Here is a 27,373-nt window from a genome sequence, read left to right as displayed (position 1 = left end):
GAGCAACCAGAAGCCGTTCAAGAACTGCCCATGCATCCTGAAAAATGCACTGTTTGGTGTGGTTTGTACGCTGGTGGAATCATTGGACCGTATTTTTTCAAAGATGCTGTTGGACGCAACGTTACGGTGAATGGCGATCGCTATCGTTCGATGCTAACAAACTTTTTGTTGCCAAAAATGGAAGAACTGAACTTGGTTGACATGTGGTTTCAACAAGATGGCGCTACATGCCACACAGCTCGCGATTCTATGGCCATTTTGAGGGAAAACTTCGGAGAACAATTCATCTCAAGAAATGGACCGGTAAGTTGACCACCAAGATCATGCGATTTGACGCCTTTAGACTATTTTTTGTGGGGCTACGTCAAGTCTAAAGTCTACAGAAATAAGCCAGCAACTATTCCAGCTTTGGAAGACAACATTTCCGAAGAAATTCGGGCTATTCCGGCCGAAATGCTCGAAAAAGTTGCCCAAAATTGGACTTTCCGAATGGACCACCTAAGTCGCAGCCGCGGTCAACATTTAAATGAAATTATCTTCAAAAAGTAAATGTCATGGACCAATCTAACGTTTCAAATAAAGAACCGATGAGATTTTGCAAATTTTAGGCGTTTTTTTTTAAAAAAAAGTTATCAAGCTCTTAACAAATCACCCTTTATAATGGTATACACAAATATTTTGGGTATTTGGAAGGTTTTGAGTTGACCAACAAAAGCCGAATTTTTCCCAAAAATAACGTGATCATACTAAATCTTAATACGAGTAATCTCCAACACATTTCTTTTAAAATATTTTCCTACTTTCAATTTTTATTTCACTTTACTGGTCTCACTTTTACCCACACACAAAATTATAAAAATCAATATTGTTGTCGATGTTTCATGAGTAATTTCGAAAATGAAATAACTCTTAAAATCATTTGAAAACAACAGCAAAATCATTATGACTCTCATCACTCACCATGAACTTAAACGACCGGCCCTATTAAGAGAAACGGTGCTTGGTGGTCCTCTATAGGTAAATGGGATATACTACGTGTATGGATGGACACACTGAAAATTGTATGCCGGCTTTTTGTAGCTATTTTTAAAAAGCACATTCACAGCAAGGCATGAGAGAACAATGCGTACGGAGGGATCTATATCTCTGAAATAGCAAAGCAATTTTTGAGTATTGCGTTTTCTTTTCTTATTTTCGAAAAAGAGCGTAGCCTTAAGAAAAATCACTTCACCATAAGATCGCCCAAAGGCCAGCGGACCAATATCGAAAGTTGCTTCAAACGGTTCGGTTGTATTCACTATTGGATTGCGGAAAATTAGAAAATAATTCAGCAAGTGAGGAGCTAAGCGTGCAGACACCAGAAAAAAAGTGAGAAAAAAAATTGGAAAGATTTTAGTCAGACAGAGAAAAAAAAAAAACACATACACAAAAAAAAAAAACTAGGAAATGCAAAACGGAAATTGCCAAATAATTTTTTAAAGAAAGAAGAAAAAACTAAAGGGCATTGAAAAATAAAGTGTTTTGAAATTTGCCATAAATTTTTGTGAGTACAAAAAAAAAATGATTTAAAATATATGCAAATTAATAATAAATATAAATAAACCCACAAATTACTAGATGAAACTCGTCTCAAATAAGTGAATAATAAAAAAAGAAACAAATGTGAATGATTTTAAAAATTAAATTTTAGAAAATAAAATTTGGAAATTTTTAAATAAAACTCAAAATTACTATTGGCGTAAAATTTGACTTATTTTCATTATACATATAATTTAAATGTTATAATTGTACATACATATATGGTGTGATATAATAGAATCTATGGTATTTGATATGTGATTTGATTATAACGCTGAGAACACTGAAACATATATCATCAAAATATTTTCAATTAAAAACCTGAAGTTTAAAAAGTAGTCGGATACAATTAAATTTTTAATGAAATTTAAATATTAAGTCAGATATGATGATAGAATTTTTTTAAATATATTTTTATTTAAATAAAAATATTTCCAATTAGAAATATCATTAAAAATTTTGTTCGGAAATAATTAGTTTCTATATATATTTGACTTAGCACCAATACAATACTAGTTAAATTTACCAGTGAAATTATAAAATTACAAGTAAATTATTTCATCAAAATTTAAAATAACTACAAATAAATAATAATACAATATATATAATACAATTAATTGCCTCATTTAAAAACTTGAGATTTGCGAGAATAAGCAATTAAATGTTTATTTAACCCAATTAAAAAATTAATTGAAAGTGTCGAAGAAGAAATTAAATAATTTTTTAATTGAGTATATTTTCTAATTAATTATGTGATTGTTACTATAATTTTCATGATTGACCTAATTTCAACTAAAAAAATAATTAGATTAATTATTTATTAGGATTAGAAATATTTCTTTTTGATTAAAAAGAAAATACTTTAAACTTACGTTTCCCATATAAATTCTTTCGATAAACAGTCAATAAATTGTTTTTAATATGGGTATATATAAATAAATAAATAGACAATCTTAAGCAAGGCATAAAAAATATTTTTGGTTTCATTATCCTCGAAATTAATTGATGCAATTAATTTTTATTTAAAGTTACTATAATCACAAAAATGTTAATATTAATTAAGAAAATTAATGATTTAATAAATTCCGTCTATGGATTTTGAGTTTGATTAAAACACTAATTAAATCAATAGATGTTTTATTGTTTATAATTTTTAATAGAAAAGATGCCAAAATTTCTTATAATTTTAACGAAAGTTGAGTCTTGATTTTTGTCGAATGGAACTTGACGATATTTCTGACTTTCTAGAGGGATTTCGTTATCAGGTCGGTTATATGGCTTCATGGATCCACACTCACCGAGTATAGCATTCTCGTATGACCCTGATTTGCTACAGCATCCGCCGCTACAACCACCATTTCCCTTGTTTATCATTTTCACAAACACAACATTTGATCATATTAATGTCACCTATTATTTCCAAAACTCTACACCGTTTTTTTTTAATCAATCACGAAATTAATTGATCCAATTAATTTTTTAATTGAATCACGAAAATGATAGTATCAATTACAGTTGTAATTGGGCATAAAAAAAATACTTGATTAAAACATTAATTGATTTCATTAGCAAATTTCAATTAATTTTTAATTGACTCAGTTAAATTTTTATTTGATATTGATTGCAAAATCAATTAATTTTTTAATTAAAAACGAAACTATTTGTAATAACTATACCATATTTCAATCACTTTCTATAACCTTCTTTAATCCTTTTTAGTTTGATTCAAAAATGAAAAAAAGAAAAAATAAATAAAAAATATCCATAATTTTCAACTGACCTTCTCTTCCGAGTTTGATTGAAAAGTTAATTGTAACAATTAATTTTTTAATTGAAAATTTCAATTATTGACTTAATTGACTTAATGTTTCTAGTTTGTTAATACTATCAATTAATTTGTTTTCAACTTCAATCAACATTTTAATTAGGAATATTTTGGTGACATTTTTCATTGGATTTGAGTCAAAATATAGTGTTGTCCGTATTGGGAATTTTTTTGCCCATTTTGGGGATAATTTATCGTGGATGCAGGGTTGCCAGTTTGGTCCGATTGGACCAAAATTAGTCCAAAATATTATTAATTTTTATTTATTTTTATTTTTTATTTATTTAATATACATGCATTTATAAATTCAATTGCGAATAAAGTTTATAAAAAGTGTACATACATATATATATTTGGAAAGGCATAGCATAATAGCTGTTTGCCTATTATGTATACAAAGATATTATATTGTTTTCAAAGATTATATTCATATACAATCAAGTTTCTGTATTTAATAGAATGTTCAAGATAATTATAAAGTGAAGTAATATTCGTGCCATTTAATATATCTACAACCTCATTTTCCATGAGGAACTGCTTACCAAAAAAGGACACTCTTAAATCTTTGTATATCGGACATCTCCCAATAAAGTGATGGGTATTTTCCGATTCGTTCATATTACAAATACTACATAAGCCGTCAGTATTATTTCTGAAGCAACGAGAGTTAAGGTTTAGTAAGCCGCTTCTAGCTCTTATAATCAAACTGGAGGCGCGAGTACTGATATTTCCTATAAGTAGTGGAGTTACATTATGTTTTAATCGTGGGTATAGGTCATGAAATTGCGAGTTGGAAGCATCAACGCATGCATTATCATACTCATTCCGTTTTACATTTTCTATCGTTTCTCTCCAATAAAAACATAATGGAATATTATTTAATGAAGGGGAATATTGTGTTTCATTGCATAAATCAGTCCACTCCTTTGCCCAATATATCTTATGTTCAATTATACTCAGAGCTAATCTGTAGGGGAGTCTGTGATGATCAAGTTCTAGTACTCGTTTAATATAACATAGATGCAATCTTAATGATGATATAAACATTGAGTTCAGCCCAGTTTCTAGAAGTAGAAGTAGTTCGGAGTATTCGAAGGTAGACAAAATAGTTTCTTAATAAAGAAACGAAATAATTTCTCTACTGAGTCATATCTCTCAAAGCCCCAAACCTGGGCGGCATATAACATAATTTATTAATTTTTATATAGCAAAAAAAAAATGTTGACAAAATTTTGTTAAAATTTTAACAATATTTTCTATAGAAATAAAATTTTGATAAATTTTTTCTAAAAAAAAACAATAACAACATTTTCTTTAGAATTAAATTTTGGCAAAATTTTCTATAGAAATAAAATTTTGACAAAATTTTCTATATCAATAAAATTTTGACAAAATTTTCTATATCAATAATATTTTGCCAAATATTCTATATCAATATAATTTTGAGATAATTTTCTATAGAAATAAAATGTTGACAAAATTTCCTATAGAAATAAAATGTTGACAAAATTTTCTATAGGAATAAATTTTTGACAAAATTCTATAGAAATAAAATATTGAGAAAATTTTCTATAGAAATAAAATTTTGAGAAAATTTTCTATAGAAATAAAATGTTGACAAAATTTTCTATAGAAATAAAATGTTGACAAAATTTTCTATAGGAATAAAATTTTGACAAAATTTTCTATAGAAATAAAATTTTGAGAAAATTTTCTATAGAAATAAAACTTGGACAAATTTTTCTATAGAAATAAATTTGTGACTAAATTTTCTATAGAAATAAAATTTTGAGAAAATTTTCTATAGAAATAAAATTTTGACAAAATTTTCTATAGAAATATAATGTTGACAAAATTTTCTATAGAAATAAATTTTTGACAAAATTTTCTATAGAAATAAAATTTTAACAAAATTTTCTATGGAAATAAAATTTTAACAAAATTTTCTATAGAAATAAAATTTTGAGAAAATTTTCTATAGAAATAAAATTTTGGGAAAATTTTCTATAGAAATAAAATTTTAACAAAATTTTCTATAGAAATAAAATGTTGACAAAATTTTCTATAGAAATAAAATTTTGAGAAAATTTTCTATAGAAATAAAATTTTGACAAAATTTTCTATAGAAATAAAATTTTAACAAAATTTTCTATAGAAATAAAATTTTGACAAAATTTTGTACATAAATAAACTTTAAAAAATGTTTGTATATATACAAAATTATGCGAAAATTTGATAAAAATTTTATATAAAAAAATTTTGTGATACCTTTCTATAGAAATAAAATATTGACAAAATTTCCTGTAGAAATAAAATTTTGACAACATTTTCTATAGAAAAAACAATTCGATAAATTTTTCATCAGAAATAAAATTTTGACAAAATTTGAATAAATTTTTAAATAGAAATAAAATTTTGGCAAATAGAAATAAAATGTTGACAAAATTGTCTATAGAAATAAGATTTTAAATATAAAATAAATATTTTATATTTAATAGAAGAAAGATGGAATAAAATCAAAATTTCTGAATTAAAATTTTGTCAAAATTTTCTATAGAAATAAAATTTTGACAAAAATTTCTACAGAAATAAAATTTTGACAAAATTTTCTATAGAAATAAAATTTTGACAACATTTTCTAAAGACGTAAAATGTTGACAAAATTTTCTATAGAAATAAAATTTTGACAAAAATTTCTACAGAAATAAAATTTTGACAAAATTTTCTATAGAAATAAAATTTTGACAACATTTTCTAAAGACGTAAAATGTTGACAAAATTTTCTATAGAAATAACATTTTGACAAAATTTTCTATAGAAATAAAATTTTGTCAAAATTTTCTATAAAAATAAAATTTTGTCAAAATTTCTATAGAAATAAAATTTTGACAAAATTTTCTATAGAAATAAAATTTTAACAAAATTTTCTATAGAAATAAAATTTTGACAAAAATTTCTATAGAAATAAAATTTTGTCAAAATTTTCTATAGAAATAAAATGTTGACAAAAATTTCTACAGAAATAAAATTTTGACAAAATTTTCTATAGAAATAAAATTTTGACAACATTTTCCAAAGACGTAAAATGTTGACTAAATTTTCTATAGAAATAAAGTTTTGACAAAATTTTCTATAGAAATAAAATTTTGTCAAAATTTTCTTTAGAAATAAAATTTTGACAAAATTTTCTATAGAAATAAAATTTTAACAAAATTTTCTATAGAAATAAAATTTTAACAAAATTTTCTATAGAAATAAAATTTTGATAAAATTTTGTACATAAATAAACTTTAGAAAAAATTTGTGTATATACAAAATTATGCGAAAATTTGATAAAAATGTTATATAAAAAAATTTTGCGATTCCTTTTTATAGAAATAAAAGTTTGACAAATTTTCTATAGAAATAAAATATTGACAAAATTTTCTGTAGAAATAAAATTTTGACAACATTTGCTATAGAAATAAAAATTTGACAAAATTTTAATCAGAAATAAAATTTTGACAAAATTTTCATCAGAAATAAATTCTTAACAAAATTTTCTATAGAAATAAAATTTTGAATAGAAATAAAATTGGGGCAAAATATCCAATAGAAATAAAATGTTGACAAAATTGTCTATAGAAATTAAATTTTAAATATAAAATTAATATTTTCTATTTAATAGAAGAAAGATCGAATAAAATCAAAATTTCTGAAATAAAATTTTGACAAAATTTTCTATAGAAATAAAATTTTTACAAAATTTTCTATAGAAATAAAATTTTGAGAAAATTTTCTATAGAAATAAAATTTTGACAAAATTTTCTATAGAAATAAAATTTTAACAAAATTTTCTACAGAAATAAAATTTTAACAAAATTTTCTATAGAAATAAAATTTTGACAAAATTTTCTATAGAAATAAAATTTTGTCAACATTTTCTATAGAAATAAAATTTTAACAAAATTTTCTATAGAAATAAAATTTTGAGACAATTTTCTATAGAAATAAAGTTTTAACAAAATTTTCTATAGAAATAAAAATTTTACAAAATTTTCTATAGAAATAAAATTTTGAAAAAAATTTCTATAGAAATAAAATTTGGACAAAATTTTCTATAGAAATAAAATTTTGAGAAAATTTTCTATAGAAATAAAATTTTGAGAAAATTTTCTATAGAAATAAAATTTTGAGAAAATTTTCTATAGAAATAAAATTTTAACAAAATTTTCTATAGAAATAAAATTTTAACAAAATTTTCTATAGAAATAAAATTTTGACAACATTTTCTACAGAAATAATTTTGACCAAATTTTCTACAGAAATAAAAATTTTGAATAGAAATAAAAATTTGACAAAATTTTCTATCGACGTAAATTTTTGGAAAATTTTTTTAATTTTATATTTAATTTATTAATTTAATTTGGAAAAATGGTCCGCTGGTACGAAATTTGGTGCAATCTTGGAAAAATGTTGGTCCAAAATAAAAACTCGTTGTGGCAACGCTGCGTGGATTGGAACGGAATATTAGAGTTGGGGACTTAGGGATTTGGGGATTTTTGTGAAATCGTTCAAAAAACATGTAGAGTGCCCGAAAACAATGACTAAAATATCTAAAAAACTGCTAAATATTTTTTGTACCAAAAATCACATTTTGTATTGAAATAAAAACATGTTGAAAACTTCGTTACACATAAAATGTATATTAAGTAAATTATATTAATTTCAATTGAACTTTTGTGAGACTATGTCAATATTTATGTTTATTGTATTAATTGGTTCAAAATCTGCAAACAAGTTAATGGTGATTTCGCTAATTTTATCAAAAAGATACGAAACAGATCTATTATTTTTTAGTCGATGTACATTTTAAAATTTTCTTAAGGCGCAATCGCTTATTTATAGTTTTACATAGCTTGGCTAAGACATTTTTCTACAATTGTGAGGGAGCCACTGTGGTGCAATGGTTGGCATGCATGGGTTCGTTTCCTGCTTCGACCGAACACCAAAAATGCTGGTGACATTTCTGACGGTTTCAAAGCTTCTCTAAGTGTTTTCACTGCAATGTGGAACGGAGTTCGGACTCGGCTATAAAAGGAGGTCCCTTGTCATTGAGCTTAACATGGAATCGGGAAGCACTCAGTGATAAGAGAGAAGTTCACCAATGTGGTATCATAATGGGCTGAATAGTCTAAGTGAGCATGAGACATCGGGCTGCCACCTAACCTAACCTACAATTGTGAAATGATTTCTTCAGGACTCGAGTCAACATTTTGTCCATCATGAGGGTTAATTACTGATTTGAGCAATATATTTCAAAACTATATAAGTGAGGAAGATGATTCACCTTCATATTGATGTACCACTTAATTTTATTACTTGAGTATTTAGAAGTAAAATTTCGTTCATAGAAACTTGCCAATCATTTATTATGGATTTTTGTGAAGAATTTTAATTTGAGTTGAGGATTTTTGGGAACGAAAGCGTCAAGAGCCACGAGTACTTTTTGGGTCCGATAAAACGCTGCCATTATCATTACACAGATAAAAATTCCACGAACATTTTTCCAATTAAAAATTTAATTGAGTTTTAAAAAATATTCAATTAAAAATTTAATTGATTCAACAAATTTTTTAATTGAAGCAAAAATCAATCACAAAATTAATAGTGCAATTAATTTTTTAATTTATCTTCAATTAATTTTTTAATTGACCTTCAATTAATTTTTTAATTGATACTATCATTTCCGTGATTGAAGACATTTCAATTAAAAATTAATTGGATCAATTAATTTCTGATTGAATCAGAATTTTTTTTGTGTGTAACGATCAAGAAATACAAGAAATAAAAGATATATTCACTTTTAAATATTTTTTTTTAATTTAATTAAATTGAGATCATTATATCAATTATATTTTCATTTTCCGTTTTCTTCGAGCAATGATACAAGAAATAAAAGATATATTCACATTTAAATATTTTTTTAATTGAATTAAATTGAGAGTGTATAATTATATTTTGGACCATCTAGATTGTTACGTATATTTAGTTTAGTTTCAATTTAAGATTATTAATTTTAAATTTTAAATTTTCAATTTAAATTTCCATTTCATATTTATTTTTTTTTTTTAATGTAGAATTTAAATTTATTTGAATAAAAATAAAGTTATTTAAATCGAAATAAATTGAGGCGGAATTACAACAAATATATTTTAATTTTATGTGTATTTAAGTTTCAGTTTCAGTTTCAATTTCAATTTAAAATTTCCATTTCATTTCGATTTTTGTTTTATTAAATTTTATTATCGACTACATGAAAGTAACATCAATTTAAGAAAATTTGAAATTTTCTCTTTCGTCATTGGATCGCAAACTGAACTGAAATCTAAGAATAGCCACATGTTGCCATCTGTCCGTCCGTCCACCCATCGGTGTGATTTGTTCCCCATACTTTTAGCGTTGAATGTGCGGATTGCACTTTTGTGAAAAAAAAAATCTTTTGCCGCATTTTGTTATTTTTTTTTTCGTTTTGACTCAACAATATGTCGTCGTGTTTATTTTTTTACTAAAAATAAAAATTGCTATTTTGAGAGAGATTTCTCAGATAGCCGTAACTAATGCTCTTCTTTCTATCCCACTACAACTTATGGTTCGACCATTTGACGAAATGTTGATGAAAATGAAAAGCGAAAATTTTCTTTCAAAAAAGAAAATGCGTGAGTGAATTGTCATAGATGTGATAGGGAGAGAGAAATATATGGGAGAAAACAGGTAGAAAATTTTCAAAAAATTCATATTCAATAGACCTAAAAATTTTTAAAATAAACAATAAAAGATTGTTTGAGAAAAAAAGGGTGTGAGTGTGTATTAAATATTTTTGGACTTTTATGATTTGTTTATAAAATTTTTATATATTTTTTCTTTATTTTTTTTTTTAGAAAATCTTTATTAAACTGAATTAGTCATGATTTGTTTGTTCTTTTTAAATTTTATATTATTGAAACATTTTCGCAATGAACCGGTTTTTCTTAATTTTTTTGTTAACGTTGGCGTTTTTATTCGAAAATGTTGTTGATGATGATGTTGAAAACATCACCTAGGGTGGGAGCTGCATTGCTTTTTTCACAATTACACTATGGTGATTTTTTTCAGGTTGTCTACGTTGTTTCGAAAGAATTTTGCTTGCGTCTCCTTGCTCAAAAACAAAAGTGACAATTTTATGTGATGCTATTTTTATCCATCCCAATGTGTAAAGACAATGGCAACAAACATCCAAACACTATAAAGTATTGTAGGAAGTTAAAAAAATAATTGACCTGTTTTTAAAGTAATATTTTGGGGTGGTAAAATAATATAACATGAAAATATACCCAAGTGTCCTATGCTGAAAAAATAAAAAACTAAAAAAAAATGGAAAAAATTTGATTAAAAATTTTATCGATTCATTTAATTGTTTAATCTAAATTGGCTTAATAATATAAAATAATTGAATCAATTAATAGATTACATTTAACTTTAAGGTTAGGTTAGGTTAGGTGGCAGTCCGATGTATCAGGCTCACTTAGACTATTCAGTCCATTGTGATACCACATTGGTGAACTTCTCTCTTATCACTGAGTGCTGCCCGATTCCATGTTAAGCTCAATGACAAGGGACCTCCTTTTTATAGCCGAGTCCGAACGGCGTTCCACATTGCAGTGAAACCACTTAGAGAAGCTTTGAAACCCTCAGAAATGTCACCAGCATTACTGAGGTGGGATAATCCACCGCTGAAAAACTTTTTGGTGTTCGGTCGAAGCAGGAATCGAACCCACGACCTTGTGTATGCAAGGCGGGCATGCTAACCATTGCACAACGGTGGCTCCCTATTGATGTAGGTCGGATGGTATTACAAATGGGCCATATCGGTCCACTTTTACGTAGAGCCCCCATATAAACGGACCCCCAAATTTGGCTTGCGATTGCTCTAAGAGAAGCAAATTTCATCCGATCCTGATGAAATTTGGTACATGGTGTTAGTATATGGTCTCTAACAATCTTGCAAAAATTGGTCCATATCGGTCCATAATTACATATAGCCCCCATATAAACCGATGCCCCGATTTGGCTTGCGGAGCCTCTAAGAGAAGCAAATTTCATCCGATCCGGCTGAAATTTGGTATATGGTATAAGTATATGGTCTCTAATGACCATGCAAAAATTGGTCCACATCGGTTCATAATTATATATAGCCCCCATATAAACCGATCACCAGATTTGACCTCCGGAGCCTCTTGGAAGACCAAAATTCATCTGATTCAGTTGAAATTTGGTACGTGGTGTTAATATATGGCCTCAAACAACCATGCAAAAATTGGTCGAAATCGGTCAATAATTAGATATAGGGCCCATATAAACCGATCCCCAGATTTGACCTCCGGAGCCCCTTGGAAGAGCAAAATTCATCCGATTCGGTTGAAATTTGGTACGTGATGTTAGTATATGGTATCCACACACCATGCAGGAATTGGTTCATATAAGTCCATAATTATATATAGCTCCCATATAAACCGATCCCCAGATTTGACCTCCGGTGCCTTTTGGAGAAGCAAAATTCATCCGATCTGGTTGAAATTTGGTACGTAGTGGTAGTATATGATATTTAACAACCATGCCATAAGTGGTCCATATCAGTCCATAATCAAATATAGCCCCCATATAAACCGATCCCGAGATTTGGTTTTGGAGCCTACGTACCGTGCAAAAGTCCATGTCGATTCGTAATTATTTGTAGATTTACCTATACATAACTTTTTTGTCTAATATATACCACGCATGGACTAACTCACAATTTAGAAAACGATGTTAAGAAGTTTTATGATACCACAACCCAAGTAATTCGATTGTGGATGACAGTCTTTTGTAGAAGTTTCTACTCAATCCATTGTGGAGGTACATAAGATTCGGCCTGGCCGAACTTACAGCCGTATATACTTGTTTTTAATTTAAAAAGGTAACAATTTTCAATTAATTTCTGATTTGACATAGTGGTTTTAGTTTGATTAAAAATTAATTGCTTGAACAAAAAATTCATGAAAAAGGGGATTAGTATTACGAGTTTGATTAAAAAGTTACGAGTTTGATAAAAAAGTTAATGAATTAATTTTTTAATTAAATATTTTCAAATTTTCAATCATTGACCTAATTGACTTAAAAAGTTAATTGTATCAATTAATTTTTTTTAAGTGAAAAAATGTTCAGCTTCAATTAACTTTTTAATTGGAAATATTTTGGTGATATTTCTGTGTAGATTATATTTTAATGCTCGTTAGAGACTTGAGTTGCACTAAATTTGTTCCTTTGGGCATGGTAATTGAAATCAATTAAGAAACACTCTAATTTCGATACCCACTGTGATATATGAAAAAAATTTCAAATATTTACAAATTCCAAATATTTCATTTGTTTATAATTAAATGTGAGGCAATTTGTTTTTTTTTTGGAAACTCTACAACAGATTGGGGTTAACAAAATTATTCTATGTAGCAAAGAAATCAAAAGAAAAATAAAATAAACAAAAATTGAAAGAAAAGAAAAAAAAAACAACAACAACAACAACAAAAGCACAAAATGACAAGGAACAGTGTAAAACGTGTAAATAATGGGACTCTGGGAATGACAGCGATTACCAATTAAGTGTATATTTTGTGGCATATTGTAGGAAGATATACGCCGTTGTAAAATAATATAGAATATATTTTTATATACAATATATAAATATGTATAACTATATGTATGTACAGAAATAACAAAATTAATGGATTAATAAAGATTTTGGTCAATATTACCATAAAAATAAATAAACAATAATATAGAAAATGTCATTTTCATATGGTTATAAATTCAAATAAATATAAATTTAAATATAAATATAAACAACGATAAATTATAATGAAAGAGATTTTTTTTTATTTTACAAAAAAAGAGCATACATTTAAGATACTAATCTCTCAATCCCTTGAATTAAATTTGGGTTGCTTCCTTAAATATATACTTATTTTAAAGAAGTCGCTACTTTGGCCCGGAATCAATACCAAAATCCTTAGGTGAAGTTCAAAATCTTTGTCTCCCAGTAAACTTCTGTGTTAATGTCTTCCAACTTACAAAAAACCAAGAAGAAGCAAAATAAAAAGACCGAAAAATTAAAAAAAATATATATATATGTTATTGTGATAAATAACCCAGCAAAAAAAGAGCTTCGAAAAATTAGTTTGGATCCCCAATTTGTGATCCGGAAGTAGTGCAAACTTGGATCATCTGCAATGAATTTTACATGGGCTTGTCATAGGACGGAAGCCTTCACTGAAAAAAAATGTTACGTGATATTAAAGATTACGCAACCTATATTTTAGGATGCGAAATTTACAAAATATTAAGGACTAATTTCTTTAGAAAATGAAATTTTAATTAAAATAAAGTTTATAATTTTTGCTTCAAAATTTGTTTTCATTAAATCTAAGACACAAAGTTTGTAAATTGTCGTCCCTTCGTTAAAATTGCATGTCCTTTAACTAAGGCTAAATTTCCTTAAAGTAAAGAAACACATATTTGATTTTGATTTAATTGTCCTTAAATTAACTGAAATATTGAAACTTTAGATTTAACATAAAAACGCGCCAAAAATAGGATAAGACATATTTTGAGGATTTAGCATCTTTGGTTTAAAGTTTTTTTTTGGAATTAAGAAAATATTTTTTACTTTGAAGTATCCGTTATAATTTGGATTTTTAAACTGGCATTTGATATTTGATAAATGAGATCTGTATACTAATTTTAATTTTATTGGTCCTAGATTTAAAGCCAGATAGGTCGCAATACCAAAATCCTTAAGGGAAGTTCAAAATCTTTGGATCCAAGTAAACTTTTTTTTGAGTGATTGAACACGATGCATCGAAATATAAACAAAGCGACCATGTAGCATTTTTGTCGCAAAAATATTCTTTTCTCTTCAAACATAACATGCTTTCCGTAATCATATACATAATAACATGGTTTCGACAAACACGCTACATGTTTTCCGTGAAAAGGTACTATTTTGCTCTTGGAACATGGTTGGGGTGATCATATTCCTTCTCTGCGTGTATGGACCTAGTTAGACATAGTTGTTAACGGGCATATACTAGCACAATGTACCAAATTTCAACTGACTCGGATGAAATTTGCTCCTCCAAGAGGCTCCAAAACCAAATCTCGGGATCGGTTTATATGGGGGCTATATATGATTATGGACTGATATATACCACTTTTGGCATGGTTGTTAAATATCATATTAACCACCACGTACCAAATTTCAACCAGATCGAATGAATTTTGCTTCTCCAAAAGGCACCGGAGGTCAAATCTGGGGATCGGTTTATATGGGGGCTATATATACTTATGGGCTGATATGAACTAATTCCTGCATGGTTGTTGGATAACATACTCTACCACCACGTACCAAATTTCATCCGAATCGCATGAATTCTGCTCCTCCAAGTGGCTCCAAAACCAAATCTCGGGATCGGTTTATATGGGGGCTATATATGATTATGGACTGATATGGATCAATTCCTGCATGGTTGTTAAATATCATATACTAACATCACGTACCAAATTTCAACCGAATCGGATGAATTTTGCTCTTCCAAGGGGCTCCGGAGGTCAAATCTAGGGATCGGTTTATATGGGGGCTATATATAATTATGAACCGATGTGGACCCTCCATCATAGGATGGGGGTATATTAACTTTGTCATTCCGTTTGTAACACATCGAAATATTGCTCTAAGACCCCATAAAGTATATATATTCTGGGTCGTGGTGAAATTCTGAGTCGATCTAAGCATGTCCGTCCGTCCGTCTGTTGAAATCACGCTAACTTCCGAACGAAACAAGCTATCGACTTGAAACTTGGCACAAGTAGTTGTTATCGATGTAGGTCGGATGTTATTGAAAATGGACCATATCGGTCCACTTTTACGTATAGCCCCCATATAAAGGGACCCTCAGATTTGACTTTTGGAGCCTCTAACAGAAGCATATTTCATCCGATCCGGCTGAAATTTGGTATATGGTGTTGGTATATGGTCTCTAACTACCGTGCAAAAATTGGTCCACATCGGTCCATAATTATATATAGCCCCCATATAAGCCGATCCCCAGATTTGGGTTGCGGAGCCTCAAAGAGAAGCAAATTTCATCCGATCCGCCTGAAATTTGGTACATGGTGTTGGTATATGGTCTTTAATAACCATGCAAAATTTGGTCCACATCGGTCCATAATTATATATAGCCCCCATATAAACCGATCCCCAGATTTGGCTTGCGGAGCCTCAAAGAGAAGCAAATTTCATCCGATCCGGCTGAAATTTGGTACATGATGTTGGTATATGGTCTCTAACAACCATGCAAAAATTGGTCCATATCGGTCCATAATTATATATAGCCCCCATATAAACCGATCACCAGATTTGACCTCCGGAGCCTCTTGGAGGACCAAAATTCATCTGATTCAGTTGAAATTTGGTACGGGATGTTAATATATGGCCTCAAACACCCATGCAAGAATTGGTCGATAACAGTCCATACTTTTAGATAGGCCCCATATAAACCGATCCCCAGAGTTGACCTCCGGAGCACCTTGGAAGACCAAAATTCTTCCCATTCGGTTGAAATTTGGTACGTGATGTTAGTATATGGTATCCAACAACCATGCAGGAATTGGTTCCTATCAGTCCATAATTATATATAGCTCCCATATAAACCGATCGCCAGATTTGACCTCCGGTGCCTTTTGAAATTTGGTACGTGGTGGTAGTATATGATATTTAACAGACATGCCAAAAGTGGTCCATATCAGTCCATAATCAATTGTAGCCCCCATATAAACCGATCCCGAGACTTGGTATTGGAGCCTCTTGGAGGAGCAAATTTCATCCGAGTGAGTTGAAATTTGTGGATGACAGTCTTTCGTAGAAGTTTCTACGCAATCCTTGGTGGAGGGTACACAAGATTCGGCCTGGCCGAACTTACGGCCGTATTTACTTGTTTTGTTTCAAATATGTTAAAAACAGAGTAAGAATTCAAAAAATGGTACAAATGATTTAAATTTTGTCGAAAAAATTCTAAATCCTATCTGAACAAATTGTGAATTTTGGAAAATATTTGAGGTCAAACGTTTCCGACAAGCGTTGGAATACATTAAACATTACAAAAAAAAAATTATAAAAATTATTTATTTGACAAAATATCACAGAATTTGTTAATTTACATCCAAAACATTGAATTCGGAATACACATAAAGAAGTGATGCAAATTCAGTGCAACGGCTGTTGAAATGGAGGACTTCCGTCCTATGACAAGCCCATCGCTTCTGCGTCAATTTTGCACCACTTCCGGATCCACTTTTTTGGCGACGCTTTTTTTGCTGGGTAATAAATAGTCAATTAAAAAATAAATTTATACTATTAATTTTTGCGATTGTTTTTTGTTTCAATTAAAAAATTTGTTGAATCAATTACATTTTTAATTGAATATTTTTTAAAACTCAAATAAGACTTTAATTGGAAAAATTTTCGTGATTTTTTTTTTTCTGTGTAATTCATATAAAATACAAAGTGATCTCAAACATGAAAAATTCCTTTCTATTTGATAATTTTCTTCAATATTTCCATATTTCAATATTTTTGTACATGTGTTCATTTCCATACTATAATAAATAATTCGTAAAAATATTGTTTATTAAGACACCTTTTATGAATTTGTTAATTTTTAAAAATAAACAACAACTGCAAATGCTATGCATAGCATATGGCCACTTTTATCGCACAATATTATAATCAATTTATTTTTATTTATTTCAAATTACGTTTCAATCTTTTTGTTTTCAGAAACGGATAGCATTCAAAACTACCGCATCATCCAAAAAATCTGCTAAATTTTAGATATTCATAGGTATAGCAACGTCATAGCACAACAAAATGTCAGACAGTGAAACAACCGCAGTGACACAAAACAATCAAACATCACAAAATGGCAAGGAACGTTCCAAGTCGACAGAGGAAAAAGAAATTCCACGTGAACCAGCGCTAACATGCAAAGACATTAATGTAAGTTTATTACACAAAAAAAAAAGTATTAACTATCAGCAATTGTACACTGAAAATAATATTGACCTAAAAGGATAAAGGGTGATACGGCCAAAATTTGGTCAATATAAACTTGACGTATTTCTTTCAATTTTGCATTTAAAAAACCTGAACACCCCTCATTTTGAAGGTGTGCGTGTGTAGAATGTTGCTCCTATTTTGATTTTGGAATTCACTCTTCAGTTGTCAAAATGCCTTCCAAGCAAGAAGAGCAGCGTATCAAAATTTTGCTCGCGCATCGCGAAAATCCGAGCTACTCGCACGCAAAGCTGCAAAATCGCTAAAAGTTGCCAAATCAACCGTTACAAATGTAATTAAAGTGTTTGGGGAACGTTTGTCGACAGCCAGGAAGTCTGGATCGGGGGGAAATCGAAAACTGGGGGGCAAGCGAAACCCTAACCTCTCTCTCCGAGATGCCGAAAATAAGCTGGGTGTATCGTCTACAACCGTGCATCGAGCCAAAAAACGAGCCGGACTATCGACTTACAAGAAGGTAGTGACTCCAAATCGCGATGATAAACAAAATACGACGGCCAAAGCGCGATCCCGGAGGCTGTACACGACGATGCTGACGAAGTTTGACTGCGTGGTAATGGACGACGAAACCTACGTCAAAGCCGACTGCAAGCAGCTTCCGGGACAGGAGTTTTATACGGCAAAAGGAACGGGAAAGGTAGCAGATATTTTCAAGCACATAAAACTGTCAAAGTTCGCAAAGAAATATCTGGTTTGGCAAGCCATCTGTACCTGTGGCTTGAAAAGCAGCATTTTCATAGCTTCCGGGACTGTCAACCAAGAAATTTACGTGAAAGAGTGTTTGAATAAACGTCTGCTGCCTTTCCTGAAGAAACACGGTTGTTCCGTACTGTTTTGGGCGGATTTGGCATTTTGCCATTACGGTAAAAAGGCCATGGAGTGGTACGCCGCCAACAACGTGCAGGTGGTTCCCAAGGACAAGAACCCTCCCAACACGCCAGAGCTCCGCCCAATTGAGAAATACTGGGCTATTGTCAAGCGGAACCTAAAGAAGACCAAAAAAACTGCTAAGGACGAGCAGCAGTTCAAGGCAAACTGGCTTTCTGCGGCGAAGAAAGTGGACAAGGTGGCTGTACAAAATCTGATGGCAGGTGTCAAGCGTGAGGCCCGGCAATTCGGATTTGGAAAAGCGAAAGCCTAACTGAATATTTTTCCTGAATTTTATACTAATTGAACTTGAAAAAGAAATTTAATTTAATTTTTTAAATAAACGATTTCACCGATTTACACGCGTTTTCCCTTGACCAAATTTTGACCGTATCACCCTTTAATTGCGCAGAAAATAATATGGTTGCGGCAAATATGTTCTATACTCCCCGTCCAAAATTAAAATTTTTTTCTTGAAACATTTTTGAGAAATCTCATAACCTTGCGATGATCCTATTCCTTCTTTGGGTGTGACTTTGTGGAATGCTTTTGTAATAGCAAGAAAATCTTTGTTTATGGCAACCGGTATCAATTTTATCCCTAACTAACTAGGCCTTTAGATTAGTTTTGGTTAGGTATGATGGCAGCCCGATATTTCAGGCTCACTTAGACTATTCAGTCCATTGTGATACCACGGTGGCGTGCTTCTCTCTTATCACTGAGACGGTAATTTCATTAGTCTACATTTCGTTTGCCAGAAATGAAATTAAATGTTTGCATGTATAGGACAAGGTACAACTATTCAAGGGGCAATCTGCTCCATATGATGATACGTCCAGAATGATATTAGACAAAAAGGACTGGGAAATTTTTGAAAAATTACAGTGAAAGAAAGAATTCTTCTCTCCCAATCGGTTTTTGAAGTAAACGAAATTTCCATTTGCCTTAAACAATTTTTTGAAAGCAATTCAAAATAAAAAAAATTGATTTTATTTGCGGAAAAAGAAAATATTATTTTTAATATAATTCGGGATAAAATTTCAGTAGATGCAAAGAATTTTTCTTTTTGTTTAAGAACAAGCGATCTGCAGCAAAAATGTTAATATCAATAATTATTGTGTCTTAATGGGTTAATGATCTTTTATTATCTTCTATAAAATATTATCTACATATTAATTAAATTACAGCATATACTATATGATTAAAATAAAATATTTTTTTTTCTTTTCATGCTTTGTCCATTCTTTGTTGTTGCTTAAATCCCCCTATAGATAAAGACTGAATTGGAATGCCTCGTTAAATTATTGGATGGTAAAATTTCCAAAGATGAAGAAGTGGCCATTGAAGAATTGCATCAGTATTTGATTGAAGATGAAGGTTCCTGGGCATTGGGTGACAATTTCTTGGTATTTGTACAAAGGGTATTGAGAGAACAGACATTCTCACCCGATACCCGGATACATATGATAAGGACATTGGCCTTTGCTGCTTTAAAAGATGATGTCATTATTATTTTACATCAAGATCGCCGTGATCATACCCTAATGAATTTCGGTTTTGATATTGAGAAACATACACCTGAAGAACAACAGGCTTGGGCTATGTTTGTAAGTACTATACAGATATAGAAAAACAAGGGAAAAAGTCATTCCTAATTTAATTTATATTAATCATTCCTAATTTAATTTATAAACTATAACGAAAGTAGTATTTTTTGAGAAGATTTTTATAACTGTTCAAACAATTTTCAAAGTCTTAAATTTGTAAGTATATAATCTAAACCTTTGAAAAGTATTTGAATACATATTAAATTCAAATATATTTCCAACATTTAACTATATTAGCTATATATAGTTAGAACAGCTAGAAAAAAACATTTTGAATTCAAATATATGGCAAACCCATAAGATTTTTATGCCAATATTTTTCTCTTATTTCCTTTAGATGTGCAATCTCTTCGAACATGTCAGTCCCTCTGAATGGCTTTTATACATTTCTGAATGGGAATATAGTGGTCAGACTTTGTCGAATATTCGTGTTACCACCAAAGTTGCCGTACATTGTATACTGTCAAATTGTCCTGTGTTAAAGAATATCGGTTCAATGATGCTCTACAATGTGGCTATTAAGGAAGTTAAGACTGTGGTATGTGTTTTTGTGGAAATTGCGAATATTTTTCGCTTAGAATTATTTTTTTTAATTGTTCATGTTTTTTGTTGGTTTGGTTTCTTTACAGGTTTTCGATGATGTTGCCGTTGAATTGACTATGGCTATTTTACAATTCTTCCAGAGCAGTCCCAATGAAGATCAAATTTTCCGCTCTTGCAAAGCTTTGGCTAGATTTTTAGAGGTAAGTTTGAAGTGATAACAATTCTCGGTGGGATCGTATTATAGGTACTCTTCTGCATGATAGTAACATAGGTTGTGCTCCAATTTTTGGTAATCCTTCCAATATCCCCTACATATATTATCTTCCTCTGCTACTATTCGACACAGATGTGTCCTCAACTTTGGATGTCTGGTTATGACTCCAGATGAGGTCATGATGGAATGTGTGGACAACAAACCGAACATGCTGCAGGGAAGGTTAGTTTAGGTAAGGTATAGTGGCAGCCCGATATTTCAGGCTCACTTATGGCGATTTCGATTGGGAAAAAAGGTGCAACATTCTCGAAATTGATTGCTAAATATAAAGGATACTGTCATAGTTTTTGGATCCTGCATCCCTCACATTATTATGAATTAACGATAACTTTGAAATTACACTATAATTTGGTCGAAAATGCAATGAGGGAAAATGTAGTGTAACACCAAGGCAACATATTTTTTGCGAAACGAAAACGCCCTTAGACTATTCAGTCCATTGTGGTACCACAGTGGTGAACTTCTCACTTTTCACTGAGTGCTGCCCGATTCTATGTTAAGCTCAATGACAAGGGACCTCCATTTTATAGCCGAGTCCGAACGGGGTTCCACATTGCAGTGAAACCACTTAGAGAAGCTTCGAAACACTCAGACATGTCACCAGCATTACTGAGGTGGGATAGTCCACCGCTGAAAAATTTTTGGTGTTTGGTCGAAACTGGGTTGAACCCACGACCCTGTGTATGCAAGGCGGGCATGCTAATCATTGTACCACGGTGGCTCCCAGGTTGCAGTTAAGCATCGATCCTATTTGCAACCTAAACTAACTTCCAAATGCTATAGGTAAAATTTTGGATGATCTCATCGTGAGGATCCTTGACCTCAGCTCATAGTCCAGATTTTTGTTGTAAACCAGACCCTCTATGTTAGCCTGATGGTTCAAATTCCCTTCCAGTAGCATGGTGATTTTCTGTTCCAGGTTTAGAAGGAGTCTCAAGCTTCTGTTGTATGCTAAATACGGCAGACAAATTACTAAAAAAAAAACTAATAAAATCAAATAGCTATCGAGAACAACAGAGGACTATAGAGGAGACAGAATGGTTTCCGCGCTAGGAGATCCACAATGGTAGCACTAAAAGTCGTTGTTGATGTTACATATGCTATCCAAGAAGGATACACTTTACAATATCCATCTTCGTCTTCTGTAAAGATGATCTGTTCATAGCTGGCCTCCACTTCTGGATGATGGTCCATTGGAAATATGTCAGGTCAATGTAGAATCTCTTTTTCCGATTCCTCATAGTTGAAACTCTCTTGGGGCAGTACTTGACCTTCCCAGTATAAGTGAAAGGGGAGTGCTTTTCTTTTTATTTAGGCCATGAAGGAGTCTCAAGCTTCTGTTGTATGTTAATTACGACAGGCAGATTACTAGAAATACTGATAAAGTAAAGGCTGGAAGAATCTTGAGAGAACAATGGTGGACTATTGAGAAGATAGCATGGTTTCCTCCCCAGGAAACTCAAAATGGGAGCATTAAAAGACGCTGTTGATATTTCATATGCTAACTAAGAAGGGCACCGCTACAGCAGTCCCATTGCACTAATGGCTACATGGTATGTTAAGAACGCCTTCAAAAGCCTGAGATGGACTGCCGTAATTGTGGCCCTCTACCGAGACTTTCAGGTTCCAGGATACCTTATGAACATATTAAAAGGTTACCTAAAGGACAGAGCCCTAATTTACAATACGAAGAGCACATATACAATCGGGTGCGGCTCAAGGATTAATACTGGGGCGCGATATTTGAAACATTAGTTGAGGATCTTGGAAATTGAGATGGCAGACAACACTATTTTAGAAGGACATGTCGACGATATTACGGAAATAATACAAGCTCAAAGAATGGAAGAGGCACAGCGATAACTGACACAAGTAGTGATAAAAACGAAGGCATTGGTTCATGTTCAGATCGGAACACATTAGACTGAGTTAATGTTCGTCACCCGACGAAGAAACCCAACAACAGTCTATGTGAAAGTAGACGTGTTGAAGGTGTTCTTTACATCCAAACGTCGTATGTAAAGGAAACCTTCAACAGCCTGAGATGGACTGACATACTTAGAATCTCAACCGAGAATTTTAGATTCTAGGACATTTTATGAATATCGTAAGAGCTATCTAAAGGACAGAGTTATATTTCACAAATATGATGGGGGAAATACGAAGAGCAAATATAACATCGGGTGCGGCTCAAGGATCAATACTGGGTCCCTGTATTTGGAGATCTCGAGGATGCTACACGACACCTTTCCGGTAGGATACGCCTACAATATAACGGAAATATTGCAAGGGCAAAGTACAGAATATACACAGCGAACACTGACACAAGGCAAAGTTGCACATTTGCGACCTTCGGCTTGCAACACATAAGACTGAGTTATTGCTCATCAATCAACGAAGAACCAAGAACCAAGAACTGTCAATATGAAAGTAAACGACTTCGTTACCCAAACGAAGGAGGAATACATCTGCACACGGAAATTACATTCGACGAGCAAGTTTACTATGAAAGAAACCAACTCAAATATCACCGCAACTAATGGCTAACGTAGGCGGGCCATTCCTTAACATAGGCGGGACATTCCCATTTAACTCTACTGAAGCGAGATATGGCCAAGGGAGAAACATTTTGAAAATTAAGAGAAGAAACTTCTCTCAATAAAACGTAAAGCCGCATCACGCGTATCTCCTGCATATCGCATCGTCTCTGCCGCTGCGGTGTAAGGGTGTGGGTAAAGGATTACTATATGACTCGGATGTTAGCCGGCCTCGGTTACTACGGGAAAATTTTGACAAAATTTTATTTCACTAGAAAATTTTGTCAAAATTTTACTTCTATAGATTTTTTTTTCAAATTTTTATTTCTATAGAAAATTTTGGCAAGATTTTATTTCTATAGAAAATTTTGTCAAAATTTTATTTCTATAGAAAATTTTGTCAAAATTTTATTTATATAGACCATTTTGTCAAAATTTTCTTTCTATAGGAAATTTTGTCAAAATTTTATTTCCAAAGAAAATTTTATCAAAATTTTATTTCTATAGAAAATTTTGTCAAAATTTTATTTCTATAGAAAATTTTGTCAAAATTTTATTTCTATAGAAAATTTTATCAAAATTTTATTTCTATAGGAAATTTTATCAAAATTTGAATTCTATAGGAAATTTTATCAAAATTTGAATTCTATAGGAAATTTTGTCAAAATTATATTTCTGTCGAAAATTTTGTCAAAATTTTATTTTTATAGGAAAATATGTTAAAATTTTATTTCAATTGAAAATTTTGTCAAAAATTTTATTTCAATAGAAAATTTTGTCAAAATTTTATTTCAATAGAAAATGTTGTCAAAATTTTATTTCCATAGAAAATTTTGTCAACTTATAACCCTTATAACGTCTACTAAACAGATGATGACTCGGAACTCGCATTCTTCTGAAAAAAATAGAAGAAAGAAAAGTAGGAAGAAGCAACTCTGGGTATAGCGGAAACCGCTACATAAGACAAACAAAAAAGTGGATTTATACCCCGGAGGACGTGGGTTGGAGTTTCGTCGTTTTGGTCGATTATGATGGAGACCGGCTCACGACGTGTGCATGCTTTTTCGGTTGCATAAAACATTTGCCCATCCTTCCTCACAGAAGAAAAATCAAAGAGTTTTTGGTGATGAGTATGATTAAGTAGGAGACATGGGGAAAGGACTTCTGTATGACCGGCCACGGTTACTACAGAAGGTATCTGCATAACCTGGGGATGTGGTTGACCCCTTATTGCATTCACGAAACAGCTGATGTATGTTAGCCGACAATGCGGAAGACTCATTTGTTAACTGCAACCCCTGGAAAAAAGAGAAGTCAAAATTAGAGTGAAAAGTAGGTGTACTTGATGCAAGGAAGAAAAAATCTCGATATAGCGGAAACCGGTACAAAGAGATACAAAAAAATGGACGCAGACTAACAGGACATGGCACGAACCACCAAGGGGTTCACCTCGAAGTAATGGGTAAAGGTTCGAGGGTAGAAATTACACCCCGAAGAAGTTGGCTTTCTCACGAGATGTGGACACTTTTTCGGGCGCATGCAGCCTTTCCCATCATACCGCGACACTGTTACAACAGAAAGTATCTGAACAAAATGGACATGTGTGAGAACCCCATTTGCATCTACGAAACCGCTGATTATACCGACGATGCGGAACACACATTCACACAAGACAGAATTAGAGCATATGGCTGAAGCGGCTACATAAAAGGAACCAAAAAATGGACGCAGACTAACAGGATATGGCACGTACCACCAAAGGGTCCATCTAAAAGTAACGCAAGCGGTTCGGTGGTGGAAATTACTATCCGGGCTATGGGTAGGGTTTTTAGTCGGCATTGTCGATTATGGTGGAGGGTGCATAACGACCCGGAACACGCATTTTTATTTTGTTGTGTCCGCTGGAAAAGAGTCAAAACAGAATTACAGCGAAAAGTGGGAGTACTTGACTTGAATGAATAAAAAACAATTGGATATAGTGGAAGCCTCCATAGATTGGAGGAACGAAAAAGTGGACGCAGATTAACAGAGAGATGTCACGAGTCATCAAAGGGTTGCGGTAATGCGCAAGCGGTTATGAGCTTGAAATTATACCCCGAAGGATGTGGTCTCTATTAAACCGCTGATGATACCGACGATGTGGAACTCACATTCTTTACGCCGGAAAAAGGGAAAAGAATTAGATCGAAAAATAACGCAAGAAAGAAAAAATCTGGATATAGCTGAAGCGACTATATAAAAAGGAACGAAAAAAGTGGACGCAGACTAACAGGAGATGTCACGAACCATTAAAGGGTCCATCTCGAAGTAATGCGCAAGCAGGTCGGTGGTGGAAATTACAACGCGAGGGATGTGGGTTGGGTTTTTAGTTGGTATTGTGGATTATGAATGACGTCGACACACGGTGTGTGGACGCATTGTCGGATGTATAATAGAGGTGTGCACGTGAGTAATAGTTTACTCATGCTCACGCACACTCACGACTGAAAAATCATACTAACGCAGACTCACGCACGAAATTTTTTGGTAGGACTCACGCACACTCATGAAAAGAAAATTTGTACTCACGCACACTCATGCACGAAAAGGTCGAAAAATACTGTGACTCACGAAAAATATCGTGACTCACGAAAAATATCGTGAATCACGAATAATTTTATGATTAATTTACCTTACCGAAGTGTCTGAAAACATGAGCATTATTAACATCGAGAGTGTTATTAGACTCTTAACATCCCAGGTGTCACTAAAATTGTAATTGAATTTAACTCTTAAGCTTTTTATGTTGTTGAGCAGGAATATTTTCGTGAGTGTAATTCGTTACTCACCGACTCTCACGAAGATATTATTTTCGTGACTTTCGCTCACGGACGACATTTTGGTTTGTTAATCACGTTCACGCACACTCACGCTGTTGTCATGAGCGTGGCACACGACTCACGCACGAATCACGAAAATGTTCGTGAGTCACGACAATTTCGTGTCACGTGCACACCTCTAATGTATAAATTAAATTATTTTGCTGCGACCGCGGGAAAGGAGAAAAAAAACAGAATTAGAGTCACGCAAGGAAGAAAAAATCTGGATATAGCGAAAACGAAACGAAAACGTGGACAAGAGACGACAAGAGATTGCTACGACAGCGGGAAAGGGGAGAAAATAGAAATAGAGCTTCGAAAGGAAGATCAAAATCTGGATATAACGAAAACGTGGACAAGAGATGGCACGAATCACCAAGGGGTCCATTTCAAAGAAACGCGAAATCGATTCAGAAGTGGATATAACTTTTAACCGGTATCACCGATAATGATGAAAGTCCGGCACATGACGTGCATAATGGTCTGCATAAATACTTTATACCCATCTTACCCTGCAAACAAAAAAACCGATTTTTTTTGTGATGGTCCATTTAAGTTGTATTTTCACTTATATTACGCTGCATTACAAAACATTTGCTAATATAACATACTGCACCATATGAAACTATGACAAATAGCAATAAAAGCTATTAAACATTTTCCCATATACGCCCACATTTTATTTTCTATACATTTTCCTAAATTTCTTTAAGTTCATTATTTATTGTAGTTCGGTTATTAATGTATTTGGTTTTTATTGTTTGCTTATATTTTTCAAGGTTTCCCCTGATGTTGCGGCCATCATTCAAATGATTGGACCTCATCCAAAACAATTTTCGGGTAAAAGTGAACGTGTCGATGACCTCATCAAAGCCATCAGCCGTAAGGTGCCAGCCTAAAAGCCAGTAGGGTGAACAAATGACATCTGTAGTGGGGACCACCCATGTAGCATGCCCCAAAAGAGTTTAAGGCACACAACCAACCACCCACCCAAAAAGAGCAATGCCACTCAATCAAAGAAATCAATAAATGATTTACTCATATATTTTATTTATAAGTTTTATGATTTATTATTTATCTTTTTTGAAATAAAGATTTTTTT

The 27,373-nt window shown here is 31.7% G+C and overlaps 1 protein-coding gene across 3 annotated transcripts; it reads left to right on the top strand.

Annotated features, from left to right (window-relative positions):
* Positions 1 to 1,220: 1,220 nt before the first annotated feature.
* Positions 1,221 to 27,373, top strand: LOC142220799 (uncharacterized). 3 transcript variants are annotated; one of them, XM_075290148.1, is made up of 6 exons: positions 1,221 to 1,368; positions 17,292 to 17,510; positions 19,724 to 20,059; positions 20,397 to 20,597; positions 20,689 to 20,802; positions 27,051 to 27,373. In XM_075290148.1, the coding sequence occupies exons 2-6, from the start codon at positions 17,382 to 17,384 to the stop codon at positions 27,168 to 27,170; spliced, it is 900 nt and encodes a 299-aa protein (XP_075146263.1). In that variant the 5' UTR covers positions 1,221 to 1,368; positions 17,292 to 17,381; the 3' UTR covers positions 27,171 to 27,373. The 3 variants fall into 3 exon arrangements, with proteins under 3 accessions (XP_075146263.1, XP_075146266.1, XP_075146264.1); XM_075290151.1 differs by having other exon boundaries at positions 1,234 to 1,368; positions 17,356 to 17,510; XM_075290149.1 differs by lacking the exon at positions 1,221 to 1,368 and adding an exon at positions 1,398 to 1,543.

The sequence above is a fragment of the Haematobia irritans genome, chromosome 1 (assembly GCF_050003625.1).
Source record: "Haematobia irritans isolate KBUSLIRL chromosome 1, ASM5000362v1, whole genome shotgun sequence".
In the NCBI taxonomy this organism is placed as follows: domain Eukaryota; kingdom Metazoa; phylum Arthropoda; class Insecta; order Diptera; family Muscidae; genus Haematobia; species Haematobia irritans.
The sequence above is the reverse complement of the archived record's forward strand: the minus strand, read 5'-3'. Positions and strand labels throughout refer to the sequence as shown.

Excerpts from the sequence above, each read along its gene's own strand:
- LOC142220799 (XM_075290148.1), top strand. The coding sequence starts at position 17,382 with ATGTCAGACAGTGAAACAACCGCAGTGACACAAAACAATCAAACATCA. Across the intron at positions 17,511-19,723 it reads TAACATGCAAAGACATTAAT|ATAAAGACTGAATTGGAATG; the intron begins GTAAGTTTATTA and ends ATCCCCCTATAG. Across the intron at positions 20,803-27,050 it reads CTTTGGCTAGATTTTTAGAG|GTTTCCCCTGATGTTGCGGC; the intron begins GTAAGTTTGAAG and ends ATATTTTTCAAG.